The following is an 18,317-nucleotide window of genomic DNA, read 5'->3' on the forward strand; positions in this document are numbered from 1 at the left end:
GTGGCTGTTTTTATTAGTAGTTTGCACCTGTGCTGCCCCTTCCTTTATTAGTAGCGGCCTGCTGCATCCTGCAAGAAATGCATTTGTCATCAGACAGGTTTTGGGAAGGCTGTATCCTTATGGTTAGTACAGTATATGGTAAAATCTATGGTGTAGTTCAGAGGTAAAACTCATCTCTCAAAAAACAAGCCCTCACATGGCCATATTGATGGAAATAAAAGTTATGGCTCTGTGAAGGAGGGGAGCAAAAAACAAAAGTGCAAAAATGGAAAATCCCCTGGTGGTGAAGGGGCTAAGCTAACTCCAGTCTCCTTTTTTTTAAATATTTGAGCTTTCATTTCATTTATATTTTTTTAAAATTTTCCTTGATTGTATCAATTTAAGAAATGTTTTATATAATTTGGTCTCCTTTAACTTCATGCAGTTTCCTAGAAGTGGACTCTAAAAAGAGTGCTGGACTGGTACATAATGCAATAAAATGTTATTATTAAAAAAAATATATAAAACTGAGAGTCCCCAGTGGTTGGTTGTTGGTACCTTTTTTAATAATAACTGAAAAGATGGTAAAAATAGCAAACTTTCCATACTAATCACGTTCATGACCGGGCCAATTTTTACAATTCTGACCACTGTCCCTTTATGAGGTAATAACTCTGAAATGCTTCCATGGATCCCCGTGATTCTGACAATGTTTTCTTATGACATATTGTACTTCATGTTAGTGGTAAAATTTAATTGATATCTCTTGCATTTATTTGTGAAAAAATGTAAATTTGGCAAAAATTTAGAAAATTTTGCAATTTTCCAAATTTGAATTTTTATGCCAATAAATCACAGAGATATGGCACACAAAAACTTAATAAATAACATTTCCCATATGTTTACTTTACATCAGCACAATTTTGGAACCAATATTTTTTTTGTTACGAAGTTATAAGGGTTAAAAGCTGACCAGCGATTTCTCATTTTTGCAACACCATTTTATTTTTAGGGACCACATCACATTTGAAGTCACTTTGAGGGGTCTATATGATAGAAAATACCCAAAAATGATACCATTCTAAAAACTGCACCCCTCAAGGTGCTCAAAACCACATTTCAAGAAGTTTATTAACCCTTCAGGTGCGTTACAGGAATTTTTTGAATGTTTAAAAAAAATGAACATTTAACTTTTTTCACAAAAAAATTACTTCAGGTCCATTTTTTTATTTTACCAAGGGTAACAGGAGAAATTGGATGCAAAATTTATTGTGCAATTTGTCATGAGTACACTGATACCTGATATGTGGGGGGGAACTACTGTTTTGGCACATGGCAGAGCGCCATTTGACTTTTTCAATGCAAAATGGGCTGGAATTCAGATTGGACGCCATGTCACATTTGGAGAGCCCCTGATGTGCCTAAACAGTGGGAACCCCCCACAAGTGACCCTATTTTGGAAGCTAGACCCCCCCAAGGAACTTATCTAGATATGTGGTGAGAACTTTGAACCCCCAAGGGCTTCACAGAAGTTTATAACATACAGCTGTACAATTAAAAAATCATATTTTTTCCACAAAAATGATCTTTTCACCCCCAATTTTTAGTTTCCCAAGGGTAACAGGATGCCAAAAGTTATTGTGCAATTTGTCCTGAGTACGCTGATACCCCATATGTGGGGGTAAACGACTATTTGGGCGCAGGGCAGAGCTCGGAAGGGAAGGAGCACCATTTGAATTTTTTGGCTGGAATTGAGATTGGACACCATGTCGCGTTTGGAAAGCCCCTGATGTGCCAAAACAGTGGAAACCCCCAAAAATGACACCATTTTTAAAACTAGACCCCCAAAGGAACTTATCTCGATGTGTGGTGAGAACTTTGAACCCCCAAGGGTTTCATAGAAGTTTATAACGTACAGCGGTACAATTAAAAAATCATAATTTTTCCACAAAAATGATCTTTTCACCCCCAATTTTTAGTTTCCCAAGGGTAACAGGACCCCAAAAGTTATTGTGCAATTTGTCCTGAGTATGCTGATACCCCATATGTAGGGGTAAACGACTATTTGGGCATATGGCAGAGCTCGGAAAGGAAGCAGCGCCATTTGACTTTTTTGGCTGGCGTGAAAATAAAAATATCATATTTTTTCCACAAACGCTCTTTTAGTCCCCAATTTTTTATTTTGCCAAGGGTAACAGGAGAAATTGGACCTCAATAGTTGTTGTCCAATTTGTCCTGAGTACACTGAAACCCCATATGTAGGAGAAAACTACTGTATGGGCACACGTCGGGGCTTGGAAGGGAAGTAGTGACATTTTGGAATGCAGACTTTGATGGAATGTTCTGCGGATGTCATGTCGCGTTTGGAGAGCCTCTGATGTGCCCAAACAGTGGAAACCCCCCAATTATAACTCCAATCCTATCTCCAGCACAACCCTAACCCTAATCTCAGCCCTAGCCCTAGTCCTAACCCTAACCCTAGCCCTAATGGGAAAATAGAAATAAATACTTTTTTTAATTTTATTATTTTTCCCTAACTAAGGGGGTGATAAAGGGGGGTTTGATTTACTATTTATGGCAGGTTTTTATTTTTGGCAGCTGTCATACGATAAAAGATGCTTTCTATTGTAAAAATAGTTTTTGCATCACCAGATTTTGAGAGCTATAATTTTTCCATATTTCGACCCACCGAGTCATGTGAGATCTTATTTTTTGCTGGATGACATTTTTATTGGTACCATTTTCGGGCACATGACTTTTTTGATCGCTTTTTATTCCGATTTTTGGGATGCAGATTGAACAAATAACAGTATTTCCTGAATTTCTTTTGGGGGGTGCGTTTACACTGTTCTGCGTGTGGTAAAATTGATAAAGCAGTTTTATTCTTCGGGTCAGTATGATTACAACGATACCTCATTTATGTCATTTTTTATGTTTTGGTGCTTTTATGCAATGAAAACAATTTTATATAAAAAAAATAATTATTTTTGCATCGCTTTATTCTGTGAGCTATAACTTTTTTATTTTTTCATTGATGATGCTGTGTGGCAGCTCATTTTTTGCGGGACAAGATGATGTTTTCAGTGGTACCATGGTTATTTATATCTGTCTTTTTGATGGCGCATTATTGTACCTTTTGTTCGGCGGTATGATAATGAAGCATTATATTTTTGCTTTGCTTTGTATTTTTATTTTTTAAGGGGTTCGCTAAAGGTGTTAACTAATGGGACAGTTTTATAGGATGGGATGTTAAGGACGTGGTGATACTAATTATGTATACTTTTATTGTTTTTTTTTATTTCCAAAAAATAAATTTATTAGGGAATATTTTTTTTTTATTATTTATTTAACGATTTTTTATAAATTATTTTTACACTTTTTTTTTTTTACTTTATTACATTGTCCCGGGGGGGACATCACTGTCATGTGTCAGATCGCTGATCTGACATGTCACACAGAACTGTAATAAATTAGCGATCTGACAGGCGCTGCACAAGGCTTCCTCATGCCTGTTATCTGCAGGCACTGAGGAAGCCACCTACCTGCAGGCCCCCCGAAGGCCCCCATGGCCATATTGGATCTGGGAACCTGCAGGGGAGGAGGCCCCCAGAGCAGCGCAGCACATCGCTGGGGGTCTCAGGGAAGCATGGAGGGAGCCCCTTCCCTGCCGATGCTTCTCTAAACCCCCGGTACACTGCGATCATGTTTGATCACAGTGTGCCAAGGGTTAACATGCTGGGTGTAGCTGTGACCACCCCTGACACATAGTGCCGGGTGCCAGCTGTAATAATCAGCTGACACCCGGCCGCGATCAGCGGCGTCCCCCCCGGGAGACCTGAGGAGTCTCAAAAGATTGCAATGTGTTACCATCTTGTCAGTTAGCCATTAAAAGGTGTCAACCACTGAGGACACTCAAGTTTTAATATTTTCCTTTCTATATGCTAACATGGTACAAATATATTTTCTTCCTGTTTCATTATTAAATAATTTTTGTAGGTAACAAATGTGTGTTAAAACTTGATTCTGAACAAATGAAGGCTCTGTGTGTGACTAAATCAACTTGATCATATAAAATACAATAAACTAACAAGACATAGCAAGTTATAAGACATAACAGGGGTTAAATAAGTAGCATTATCATTACAAATATCATATTTGCATATTAGTGATGATGAATCGTCTGAAATTTGACTTTGACAATTTAGCTGAATGTAGTTGGGAAATTCCCATTGCTGCAATCAGTTTGCCATAAATTGAATGCACTCCAAAGCCTCCAAGTGCACTGAAAAGATGTACTGTACGTTACTGAACTTTTCTAGGATTGTAGCCAACTCCTTTTAAGCTCTTTAATGCAAGAATACCATTAGATATTTCAAAGTTCCTCCACAGATGCGGATATGGGTAAATGATGGTAGCTGGTAGTAACAAGCAGCCTGTTTAATTACACACTATAATGTTAGACTTTTTCATTTTTAATTTTATTTTTCTGTAAATACATAATTTGCCCCTTTCCAAAAAGAGCAACCAAGAAAAAAATTCTTGGTAAATGCAAAACAATAACAACAGCAAAATCCCGTAAGCATGTATGTATGTCAAACAGGTGTGAAAAAAAAACTTTGTAAGGTAGTCACAGAAGTAAATTTTTTTCAGCAATATTGTTGACTTTTTTCTGCATAAATTCAAAAAAGGAGGATTGAATTGCAGAAGCACTATAACCACACTGATTCAACTAAGCAGCAGCTACCAGCTATGTGGCTCGCCATTGACTTGGCACACAGACACAGTGACTCTCCTGTTTTTCTCTCACTATCAATTGAAACTGTCTTATTCACTTTTTCTTACACAATAACATTTCACAGCTATCATTTCACAGATTATCTGTACAGTTTCTTGATTTTTTTATGGCTTGCTCACCTCATCTCTATGGCTAATATGCAAGCTGTGCTGTCCTCTCACTGACCTAATTTACCTCAAAGTGACAGCTGAATTTCCTACTTTGGCTTTTATACAAAAAAACCTAAACCTATAACGCAAATTATACTGTCACAAGGCATTAATGCAAATGGAATATGAAAAGAAAAGTAAAATGCTAAATGGGGAATACATGTAAAATATAATATATATTTATTTAAAAAAACATTTTAAAAATAGACATGGAATAAAAGAGATCCAAACAGACAAAATAGAGATAAACAAAAAGGAGGGTATGGATGCAATTAATGGCTGCAATTATAAGGATATGGGAATGCACAGAAAGTGATAAGTCAAGGGACATAGTCAAATTAATTTCAAATACAGTGCAAGAGCAACACAAAGATAATTATGCATGAAGCCCGATGAGCTGAAACAAATAACGTATTTCTAATAGTTTTTCAATATTCCTATTGCATGCGTCGCTATTGACATCACCTTTCATTCTGACGGGCACCCTACTTCACAGGAATGGTCACCCCTGCTTTTCAATCGGGAAACTTGCAACTTGTTTCAATAAATAATTGTAGTTTATCTGCTACTATCAAAGCCAAAACTAAGTAAATTATACTCTACGGTTAGAATTTTTTTTTTTAAAAAATGTAATCCAGAAAGCATTATTACCATTACCTCATATAGAAGTGACTGATGTGATTGAAAAAAAATAATACTTTTGTTTAATACTACTGAAACAAAACCACAGAATTGTATTAAAATAAGCATTATCATTTTTTGCCCCTTAGATGCAAGGGCAGAGATATCATTGGAGCAACCTGTGCACAGGGATCCAAAAGTTAAGGGGGCCCATTTTCACCTCCAAAGTAGGTGAAATTTTGCATTATGATGAGTTATTGGACTGCATATATTATTCATGGACAAGATACCACTTCTGTCTGTGTCCTTCAATGCGTAGATGCCCATATTTTGAGTCATTTAGAACAACAAAAGTTGAATGAGATGGTGCTGTTTTCTACTATTTCTCATTTGTATGATTAGATTACAGCATAAAACATGACTGAAGGATTGAATGATGTGCCTACATTATATTATATTGGAATGCTCAATTACTAGTGATATATTCTGTTCATCCCCGGTTGTCTCAGTGGCAGTTGTAATGATGATGTAAGCTTTTTCATTAGAGTAATATCAAATAATAATAAGAATTTGTATTCGAGTTAAAAAGAGGATAAATAGGGAATGGAGATTAAATAACTAGGGAGCCTAGTTGTAAGGATTGGAAAGCATCAAGCTTTTTTAATACTTGCTCGCTGCATAAGCAAAATAACTAAGCATTTTCAGAAGCATTCAGTAAATGCATTTGCAGGACATTTATCCAATGGACACAAAAAAACTGACTCGATGATCTTGAGATAATTTTTGTGTGAGGGCCATGTCATCACTCCCAGAACTCTTTGTTCTTTGTCCGCTGAATAAATTTAAAGCTAATCAGACGCTTCCCTGATGGTGTTGCTTAATGAATAATCAGCTACTGTATTTATCAGCATTGAGGAAAACAAAAAATGGGCAAACTTAAGTACCATAGGCACAATGGCTGGACAAGGAAACTTACTGCAGCAGATGAAAGATACATCATGCTTACTTCCCTTCCAATTTGGAAGGCGTCCAGCAGTTCTATAAGCTCAGAACTATCAACAACCAGTGAGACCCAGCTACACTCATCTACTGTTTGGAGATATCTGTCTAGGAGTGGTCTTCATAAAAGAATTGTGGCCCAAAGGGATATCTTCATCACATAAACAAGTCCAAGCAACTCAACTATGCAGGACAACAAAGATCCTGGAGTTCAGAAAAATGGCAGCAGCTGCTCTTGACTGACTAGTCAAAATGTTAAATATTTGGCTGCAACAAAAGCCAGTTTGTTTTCTCAATGGTTGGAAAGTAGTACACTATTGAGATGTTTGCTGGCAAAAGAGAAGCATGGTGGAGATGCTTTGCAAGTTTGGTACCGCATTTCAACAAATTGAGTTAGGGAATTGTTAAACATAAATGGTGTCTTAAATAATGAGAGTTACAGGCAGATAAAGGTTTGTCATGCAATACCATAAAGTAGGCATCTGATTGTCTCCAAATTTATTCTGCAGCAGACAACAACCCCAAACATACAACGGATGTCACTAAAAAAAATATCTTCAAAGTAAACAAGAACAATGAGTCTTGGAAGTGATGATATGCTTCCACAAAGCCTTTATGTCAACATCATCAAGTCTGTCCGGCATAACATGAAAAGACAGCAGGATTTGCGCAATCTAATGTCCAAGAAGATCTGTGGTTAGTTCTCCAAAATGTTGGCAGCATTTTATCCACTGAGTTCCTTCAAAAACTGTGTGCAAGTGTCACTAGAAGAACTGATGCTTTTGAGCTATTTTGAAGGCACAGAAGATCACACCAAACATTTATTTGATTTAGATTTCTCTTTTGTTCATTCACTTTGCATTTTTTCAATTTTTAAAAATAAAATAATAACATTTCCATTTTTCAAGCAGACTTACTATACAAAAGTTTTAGATAGTTGAGGAAAAAACTGCTGCACAGTACTGTATATATAGGAGAATAAAATATCAATATCTAGCTCCCTGACACTAGCAACACTAATGAGGCCTGTCATAAGAACAGTGTCCCACCATGTTTCACTTTAGGCACTGTGCTTTTAGAAAAAATGCACATCTATCAATGGCACAGAGTGATGATAGCATTTCCTTTTTCAACATAGAGCCACGTACTCACATACACACACATGTACTCACATATACACACATGTACTCACATGCACACACACATACTCACATACACACACATACTCACATACACACATACTCACACACACACATGTACTCACATACACACACACACACGTACTCACATACACACACATACTCACAGACGTACTCACATATACACACACATACTCACATACACACACGTACTCACATATACACACACATACTCACATACACACACGTACTCACACACATACACAAACGTACACACACACGTACACACATGTACGTACACACACACATACATACACACATGTACGTACACACACACGTGCACACACACACAACTAAGTACAAACACACTCACATACATGCGCACATGCACTCACATACACACACGTACTCACATAAACACACACATACTCACATACACACACACACGTACTCACATACAGACACACGTACTCACATACACACACATACTCACACACGTACTCACATACACACACACATACTCACATACACACACATGTACTCACATACACACATGTACTCACATATACACACACGTACTCACATACACACACACGTACTCACATATACGCACACGTACTCACATGCACACACACGTACTCACATACACACATACTCACACACACACGTACTCACATACACACACATGTACTCACATACACACACGTACTCACATACACACACACGTACTCACATACACACACGTACTCACATATACACGTACTCACACACACATGTACTCACATACACACACGTACTCATGTACACACACATACTCACATACACACACACACGTACTCACGTACACACACATGTACTCACATCTCCAGCCCAGGCCACAAATCACTCTTTCTTGCCGGCTGTGACTGCACGGAGGTGGGTGGGCAGGCAGCTGAGGGACACACACACACACACATGTACGTACACACAAATGTACTCACACACACACACATACAGTATGTACACACACACGTACACACACGTACTCACACACACCCCACACACACACTTCCCTCCTGATGCGATAGTATCGGGCCTACCTCTAGTGTTTTATAAAACTGTCTTGTCAAAATATGGAAATGGTTCTTGTAATCAGTGAGACATTGATGAAAATCTTACCTTTCAAATTGTTATACTCATTTATGCTGTGTACTGTATATGTAAGAAGCAGATATAAAGAGCAATATATAGAAATGTATTTGTCTTGTATTTTTACCTTCACACAGTAAAAACACGGCCAGGAGTTCAAGCTGGGGAAAGGTAAAACATCTTAACTAGCAACGATCTAGCTTTAACAGATTTGTAGCATGGAGAACATAGAGATCTGCTGACAGGATCATGACTTGTGGAGGATTTTAATGATATATCCTGGTGTTTTGTCATTTCAGCTCCACCAGAGCCTTTACTGTGTAAATTTGCTGATGGAGGACAAAAAAAGAGGCAAAATCAGAGTAAATACACACAAAATGGTAGGCCGTGGCCTAGAGATGGAGAGGTATGTGTTACTATTATCTATATTTTCACCTCTAGAAAAGAATGCATAACTTAACTCTTGCAAATCCCTGTCAAAATCTCTTTTTATCTAAATGCTTGACTTTTTCTTTAAATGAATAAATAAATTAATAAAGAAATAAATAAGAAAACATTGATGTTGGATGGTGAGTAAATCCACACTGCTGGTGGCAGTTATGTGTACATAACAATTTGAGTTAGTTCTGACTGTTTGTTATTAAAAAAATGGATACCGTGTGGTATGGGCTTATCAAAACTGCTGAATAGGTACAATCAGATTAAAGATTTATTTATTTTTTAATGCAAATAAAACAATCTAATTGGTTCTATGGACAGCTGTCCCCTTGATGTTGTCAGGGCTCTCCTTATGGAGACCAGCTAATTATGGAAGCTTTTGACAAAGATACATGAGAAGAAGTATACAATTTAGGTCTCTACAACAAAATCTATCTCGAAATTTCACCTAGTAGAAATAGCTACTTTATAAGTTCAATATTAAAGGGGAAATCCAGAACTAAACTAACAAAAAAGCCAATAAAGTGAGAGATATAACAAGTGTCCAACATAATCAAGTTTGCATTCTTGATCTAGAGTGCCAAACCTATACAGGTAGGTTGGGCTATTGATAGGGTAAATCATATAGGGAAGTAACTAGGCCCTTTTTTGCACCCTGACCTCCTGAGTTCTGTATTTGTGTGGCATAGTAGTGGACATCCATACCACTTCAGCAACTATATATTTCCTTGTTTGGGAAATGTATGTTTAGTTTCCTTTTAATCATCATTAATAAATGTTATATTTTATTGGTTGAGTATTTTTGATTATTTAAGCCAGAACAAAATATTTTTTACTATGAGATAAAAAACTAACAGGCAGGTACTTGCTACCTAGTTGGCAAGTACCTGCCTGCTCAGTCTATCGCAGGCTCAGAGCAGTCACTGACTACTCCTGCCAGCAAATCAGCTGCTCCAAGTTAACAGGGCAGCACTTCTTCTTCCAGGCTTCTCTATTGATGGGGTATAACATCATGCTGATTGACAGCTGGCTTCCCACAGTTATGCATCGGAGAGCTGGTGAATGACATTGACAGTCCAGCCCCATCAACCCAGCAGAGTGGAAGAGAAGCCACTTCTCTGTTGATGTAACATCAATGGAAGCAGCAAGATTGTCAGCAGCAGTGGTCAATGATCACTCTCCCAGCAGAGATCTACTCTGGGCAGAACGGGCAGGTTGTAAGCAGTTACCTGTCTGTTAGTTCTTAGGACCACAGTAAAAAAATAATACAGACCTGGATAACCCCTTTAATTTTCTTTCATTACGTACATTTGCCCATGAAGCATTGCCAACAAAAGATAATGCTCCAATAATCTCCATAAGGAGACCAACTGTATTTCATTCTCTAGCCCCCATAGTTGCATCAAAAGCATCTCATTGAGCCAGCCAAACTCTTCTGTAATTTGTCTACTGTACCGCTGTGTGTATATGAGTTTCAGACTTGGCTATTACCCATAGTTGCACTATAAGACTAGTCAAAGGATAAGACATTGACTTGCTTCAAAAATGGATTATGTCCAGTATATCTCTTAGGCTAGGTTCACATTGGCGTTCGGGGGCTTTGCTGAGGGCTGTGTAATTCCTCTGTTAAGCCCTGCCTAATTCTGCATATTTCTGCATGCGTCCTGCGCACCTATGTTTAACATTGGGTACAAAGGACATGTGGATGTATGCGGATGCGTTGTTTTGACGTGCCCGCCGACTGCACGGGAACGCAACAAGTTGCATTTTGCGCAGATGACGGGTGCGTCAAAACAACGCATCCTCATACATCCGCATGTCCTGCGTACCCAATGTTAAAGATAGGTGCACAGGATGCATGCAGAGGTATGCGGAAGTAGGTGGGGCTTAACAGAGGAAGTATGCAGCCCTCCACAAAGCCCCTGAATGCTAAATGTGAAACCAGCCTTAGACCTGCATTGCTGCTAAATTTACCAAGCCCCTGATTAAACACAATAAAAGAATATAGATTATTGTAAGTTATCCCATGTGAGTAACTCTAACTGATTTACAACTGTTTTCAATGTTTAGCTTTCTGAATTAATTTATTTAATATCTAAAGTGTTCCATCTGTAGTATGTTTCTGGGCATATCAGCAAATGGGTAGAATAAAGTTTCAGCCAAAATTCCTTTTAAAATTCAATCAGTATTCAAAGGAAGAGGTAAAAAGTTCAAGTGAGGATCTCTTCACTGTGAATGCAAGTGGCATAATTTAGCTTAAATGTAGGGTGGCACAAAAATTATAGTGCCAGTTGTACAGCTATTATATATTTAAGCAGTCCCTGGATGGCTTTAAATTTCTGGCTATAAATGTGCTAGGATGTAAAAACAAAATGTGTGTAAACTTGGAAAATAAATTAGCATATCAATAGCTTGCTTTGTAAATGCCTTGTCTATTTATCTGCTGTACATCTGGAAAGACTAGACTGGCACTAGAGGATTTTTAGGATTAAAGGACACTTCAACCCTGATATCTAAGTCCAGAAAAACAAATAAGTGTAAAATATGTTTTTCCTCCAAACAAAAAGCAATTTGTCAATAACTCATGTACTTATTTTGAAGGGGTATTAGTGGAGATGTTATTGGTCTGCAACCTGTGCAGTGGCACAGAACATCTCAGCCACCCCGATGATGAAAGGGGGCTGAGTGCTGTAGGGTTTGTGACCGCATCTAATTTTTTTATTACATTACAATGTGTGGAACAGCATTGATATTTAGTTATACTTGGTGATATGATTGGCTAATAATTTAAGGCTATTCTCAATACGGGCATCTATGGCTCATTGGCACGACAGGATACAAATAGCTGATATATGCAGGTCCTACCTGTGGGACCTGAACTTATGTGGAGAACTGGGATCCCATGACACCTGATATCTTGGTATGGCAGTTTCCTTGAGTCCTATAAATATAATGGAGAGTCATTCACGTTCCCTTTCTGCCTCCATGAAGAACAAGGCAGTATGGAAGAATCCCATTCTACATTTACGTGTTGATTATAGAGAGATTTTCCATCTATTACACATTTCAGTGATATTTATAGAATGCATTTTTCTTGAGAACACCTATTTAACTGGACATACATTAAATGTAAGCACTTAAAGGGGTTGGATGCTGAGGCAAAAAAAAAGTTCCCAAGGGGTTTGGAGCTGCAAAAAAAAAATCAAACTACATAATAATCACCTACCAGTACCCACCTGAATTCAACATATGCCACTCTGTGGTCGGCGCTGAAACAGGGAGAGGATATGTCACCGTTCCACCAGCAGCAGGACCAGTGTAGCCTATGACAGGCCTATACAGCACATTCTCAGAAAAACATTAGATAATGTGATGCTCAAGTTACCTGAACATTGCTGTTGATCATAGGCCAAAGTGCTCATGTTGATGGTGGAAAGGTGAAGTCTCCTCTTCCTATGTCAATACAGCCCACACAACGGCTTGTGCTGGATCCGGGTGCATTCCAGTAGGTTCGTATGACTTAGGTTTGTTTTCTTTACAGCACCAAGCCCTTGGAAAACTTTTCTTTTTTTCTTGGACAACTCCTTTTAATGATAAATACCAGTAACCTATATTAAACAATAAAAAAATGATATTACTAATATTCTTCTCTTTAATACGTTCAGTAAAAAATGTTTAATGTGAGACAGCAAATGATTGGATTAAAATGCTTAGCCAGAACTTGCAATGATGAACTAGGCAACCTGTCAGATTGGCTATTTGCCAGACCCATTGTGATCAGAAGTAAACCATGTATGAAGCTGAGGCATCACAACTCCACATACTGTGTAGTAATCATTCTTGGATACTGCTGCTCAGATCCCATTTAACTACAGTATATTTGTCCAGAACAACCCATTTAATGTTATGTTACCAATGTCTGTATTCAGAGTATTTAACCCTTTCATGCAAAAGAACATACCAAAATCAGAGAGATTTCTAATTATGTCTAATAAACTCCTTAAATGCCATAATTAATAGCAACTGTGAATCTAATAAATTTGTGAGAGACAGAGGACTCTTTTTGGTCCATTGGCAGGTTACCACAGCAAACGAAGCATAAGAAAAGTCCCCACCAAAGTCTTTGATGGATATTATGTTTTTAGGCCATGTCACAGGTATAACTGTTGTGAGTTCATTTTCCCCTTCATTACTGAGGCCCGAGGAACTCCCTCTTCTGGTAAAGAAAGGTAGTGAGCCTGATTGTCAAACACCTGAGGCTGATGATTGTGACTGGCTGAGTGGAGTTACGGACTGGATATAATGCTGCCGATGCCCTTCTGCTCTGCGGGTGATTTCTCTGTGGGATCCTTGGAGACCAGTCTGAATTCCTGCTCCTCCAAAGCTAAGTTTGCTGCTTGGCCTTTTGCTTTTGTGCTTTGACTTTGTTTTTGCTTTGTTTTTCTGGATTTCTGCCATTCCCTGCTGGGGTGTGCTGAATTCATTTAGCTCTGTCTTCTGAAAATACCTGAGTGCTGATTCAGTTTTTGAAGCCTAGCTGCTTCAGGGCCTTTTTCATATCAGCTGGTTGGCTTATGTCTTTGATAGGGTTTTGGCAGATTGCAGACAGCAGCCTTCCTGTCCTTTCCTATCTAGGTAGTTTTGGGGCCCCGTCTTTGCCCAGTCTATCTTTCTGTCTGTGTTAGTATTTTCATCTTGCTTCACCGTCATTATATGTTGGGGGCTGCCTATTGCTTTGGGGTCTGCTCTGGGGCAGTTTAGATTTCCCCTTTCTTTCTTTAGGCCTATGTATTTCTCCGGCTGTGATCGAGGGGTCTAGGGCATCGTAGGAACCCCCCACGGCTACTGCTAGTTGTGTTGATAGGTTCAGGGGTCTGCAATCTGATAGTTGCCAACTTCTCTGGTTTTCTGGACTTAGCTTGTATTTCTGCTTTTGCCTCCTACGGTGACTCATTCATAACATATAACCTAACAAAATGTACTGACAGGGAATAGTGGAATGAAATACTAATCACTTCAAACCCTTATAGTAGTGATCACATGATCACATTTACCAGACTGTGGTGAAATTGGAATGCTGTGTCTTGGATCATTTTCAAGTTGGAACATCCAAGTAGGTCCCATGCATAGCTTCCAGGCTGACGACTGCAAATTTGCCTTCAGTATTTGCTGATAACGTGCTGCATTCATCTTTCCTTCAACTTTGACCTAGTTTTTGTAGCTCACACATTCCCAAAACTTCAGCGATCCACCTCCGTGCTTTACAGTAGAAATGGTGTTCCATTCATCATAGGCCTTGTTGACCTCTCTCCAAATGTAATGTTTATGGTTGTGGCAAAAAGGTTCATTTTTGGTCTCATCACTCCAAATTGCCTTATTCTAGAAGTTTTGCTGTTTGTCTCTGTGCTGTTGTGCGTATTGTAGGCAATTGTGGATGAAATTTTTGTTCATCTGCCTGACCATGCTTTTGTTTTTACAGAGCCCCCAGACTTTCCATTTGTTAATCATAGTTTGCTCTCTGCTGACTGGCATTATCAATTCATTGGATATCTTTTTGTATCCCTTTCCTGTTTTATACAGTTCAACTAACTTATCCCGTAGATCCTTTGATAATTCTTTTGCTTTCCTCATGACTCACAATCCAGAAATGTCAGTGGCTGGATGAAAGATGCAAGAGTCTGTCTGGATCCCAGAAACTCACTCAGCTTTTATTTTTATACACACACACTGATTACAAGCAAACAGGTCACAGGTGAGGAGCCATTCTATCCCATTTGTGTCAACTTCTGTGCATGATATCAGGTCAAAATCACCAGGGTATCTGAACTTTTGATCAGGGTTATTTGAATGTTTTGGGTTGTCATTATGATTTAAAAAGAGAAAACAGTAGTTTGACAATAAATGGCTTCACCCAACCACTAACTATGAGTGGAGAAAAAGTTTTAGTGCTATCTTTCATATTCTGTGAAAAAAGGCCAAGAAAGCAAAAATTCTGCTGGGGTATGTAAACTTTTGAGCACAATTGTATGTATCATTAAGTACACATACACAGTAGTTATACAACACACTTAATTCCAAGCACTCTGAAACATGCACACAAGCTTATACATCTCCTTTTAGTTTTGGTCTTTTATTAATGAGCAAGACAGCTCAATCTCAGCCATTAATTTTGAAAGTAATGAAATGAAAAGATCATTTGGGAGAAGTCTTTTCCCACTTTGCTACAAATGCAGTTAAATAGGCAAGTCAACGTTGTAATGAATAGTGCCAGCTTTCCCCTCCCTGACCAGCTACTCACAATTTGAAGTGATTAGTGGGTCTGCACTGGGCACATCTATAATTCAGACACACATTTCCATTTATGTTAGTAAGAAAACGGGCGGCACTTATTTTTTGTTTTATATGCCTGTGTGCAGGACTGGTGCATTTGCTATCTCCAGACATGAAGTGATTAGTGCAATGCTCAGCAGAGAAGCTTTCATTTAGCATCTAGTAACTGTTTCCATCCCCCTCAGAGACAACATATAAATGGCGAAGCACACATGAAGCATATATTGACTAGAAAAGCTTTCAGCCAAACAATTATAGATTTTTAGATCACGTATTCAAGCATATGTAGAGAGGAAATTCAAGCAAAAAACAAATATGAGCACTAAAAGTAATGGATGTACACAAAAGCTATACAAATACTGTATTATTAAAGGTGTTCTGTAAGCTGAGGTTATAGATGAAGATTAGAGGTCTTGTAAACAGCATTACTTTCTATCCTGTTAAAGGGAGCCTGTACCATGTTTTTACAGAGGTATAGATGAATAGGGCTTGTATACCAGAAAATAAATATTTCTTATTGGTGCTAAAGTTCACGTCCTCTTCGTCTCTTAAGAGGATATTTGTATATTTAAATTCCTACAGAAGCATTGCATGGCCTACAACTTTCCTTATGCCAGCTTGGCAATCACCACAAGAAAAATCTTCCTCCCTAGATCCCCTTCAGAATCCTCCCATACAGCCAAATCAGATATCTTGCTTTGCACTGAGGAGAGGGAAACACCCCAAAACATGTGTCTGCAAATGGAATTTCTGGTTTGGCTTCTTATCCTAAGCCATGTGGCAAGGCTCATTAAATTGTTGATATTGATTTTCAGGAATGCTATATCCAATAGGGAAAACTAGAGTTCAAGTCGTCTTCTGTTCTGAAGAGGCTTTGTGCATATTTAAATTCCCATACAAGCAGTGCATGGCCTATAAGTCTTTTTATGTTGACTTGGCACTCTTTACACGAAGAAACATTGCCTCTTGCATATCTTTATTTGTAGCAACCTACTGTACCAGTCATGGGAAATCTAGCATAGAAGTCATATATAAACCATTCTGGAAGTTCTCAAACAGGTGTATAAATGCACATGGAAGAAGCAAGCCTTGGGTCCTTGTAGCTACACTTCCAGTTTAAAGCCAACACAGGAGAGTATTTTGTGTATTGGTATGTGACCAGAGGTGTGTGTGAAGGTGGCTGTATTAGCTTCTAAGCCCTTCTCTATCTATACATTTTTTGCGACAAGCAAAGAGTTGGCTAGGCTACTGGAATAAGCCAGTCAATCAGATCCCCTCACTTGACACTGAAGCCGGGTTGAAGCTTCTAAGACTTGTGATTGCTGCTGATGTCTGGAGATCAAAATACTTTTATTAATATAGGTATATTAGCAATTATATATATATATTCATTTTCAACACATCTATTTTTTCATAAAAATAATCTCTTTAACCCCTTAACAACCGCCCATATGCCATTTAACGGGGCAGTTACTGAGCTCTATTCCTCAGCGAAACTTTTTAATGACACTGAGAAATAAGGGTATAGCACCCCCCACTGTTGGAAAATCTCCAGGGTATCAGCTACAGGGGGTTTCAGGTCGGTTTTTACCGTGCCCAGTACAGTGATCGCCGTTATTTACTGAATAGTAATGACCGCAGAAAACAAAAGTCAAATTTCCCATTCATTTCTCTCTCCTCTGATATGATCTAGCATACTAGTGGAAAGAGGAATGGGGTCCCTTGACCCCCCTGGTACTTCAGCTATCCCCAGACCCTCCTGCTCCATCTCCCAGCACTCCGTGTCTTCTTCCTGGAGGAAAATTGTGGGTGCAGGGCAGTGCAAATGCCGAGATCTGCCAGCCAGTACCTGGCAACACTAAGAGATTTTTCCTATTGGTTCATTTTGATCACTGTGATAGACCTTATTCTAGTGAACAAAACAAAAAAAATGTAAATCAAATCCTACTTTGTCACCCCCTTAGTTAGGTAAAAATAATAAATTAATAAAATGGATTTTTTCCATTCTTTGCAATTAGGGTTAGGGTTGGGGCTAGGGTTAGGGTTGGGGCTAGAGTTAGGATTGGGGTTAGAGATAGGGTTAGGGTTGGGGCTAGTGTTAGAATTGGGGATAGGGTTAGAGTTGGGGCTAGGGTTATAGTTGGGGGCTAGGGTTGGGGCTAGGTTTAGGGTTGTGTTGGGGTTAGGGTTACGTTGTCTTGGGTTTGCAGTTGGGGTCGGTTGTGGTGTTGGGATTAGGGTGAGGTTGTGATTAGGGTTTTGGTTAGAGTTATAGTTGTAGCTAGGGCTGGGATTAGGGTTAGGGTTGGTATTAGAGTTAGTGGTGTGTGGGGTTAGGGTTGGGATCAGGGCTGTGTTAGGGATGGAGTTAGAATTGGGGGGTTCCCACTGTTTAGGTACATCAGGGGGTCTCCAAATGCAACATGGTGCCCACTATTGATTCCAGCCAATTTTGCATTCAAAAGTCAAATGGTGCTCCCTCCCTTTTCATCCCTGCCATGCGCCCAGTCAGTGACTTTCCCCCACATACAGGGTATCGGCATACTCAGGAGAAATTGCACAAGAAATTTTCTGGTCCATTTTCGCCTGATACGCTTGTGAAAATAAAAAAAGATTGGGTCTAAGGTGAATTTTTTTGTGAAAAAATTAAAATGTAAATATTTTCCTTCCACATTGCTTTAGTTCTCGTGAAGCACCTGAAGGGTTAATAAACTTTTTGAATGTGGTTTTGAGCACCAT

The 18,317-nt window shown here is 38.7% G+C and overlaps 1 protein-coding gene across 2 annotated transcripts in view; it reads left to right on the forward strand.

Annotated features, from left to right (window-relative positions):
* RBMS3 (RNA binding motif single stranded interacting protein 3) overlaps positions 1 to 18,317 on the forward strand; it is a 1,042,190-nt gene that overhangs the window by 903,247 nt on the left and 120,626 nt on the right. For both annotated transcript variants that reach the window (XM_073568606.1, XM_073568614.1), the window contains exon 7: positions 9,110 to 9,216. In XM_073568606.1, coding sequence (XP_073424707.1) covers positions 9,110 to 9,216 — 107 coding nt within the window. The remainder of the gene's footprint in view (positions 1 to 9,109; positions 9,217 to 18,317) is intronic.

The sequence above is a fragment of the Dendrobates tinctorius genome, unplaced genomic scaffold, assembly GCF_039654945.1.
Source record: "Dendrobates tinctorius isolate UK_male_01 unplaced genomic scaffold, ASM3965494v1 ptg000005l, whole genome shotgun sequence".
Lineage (NCBI taxonomy): Eukaryota > Metazoa > Chordata > Amphibia > Anura > Dendrobatidae > Dendrobates > Dendrobates tinctorius.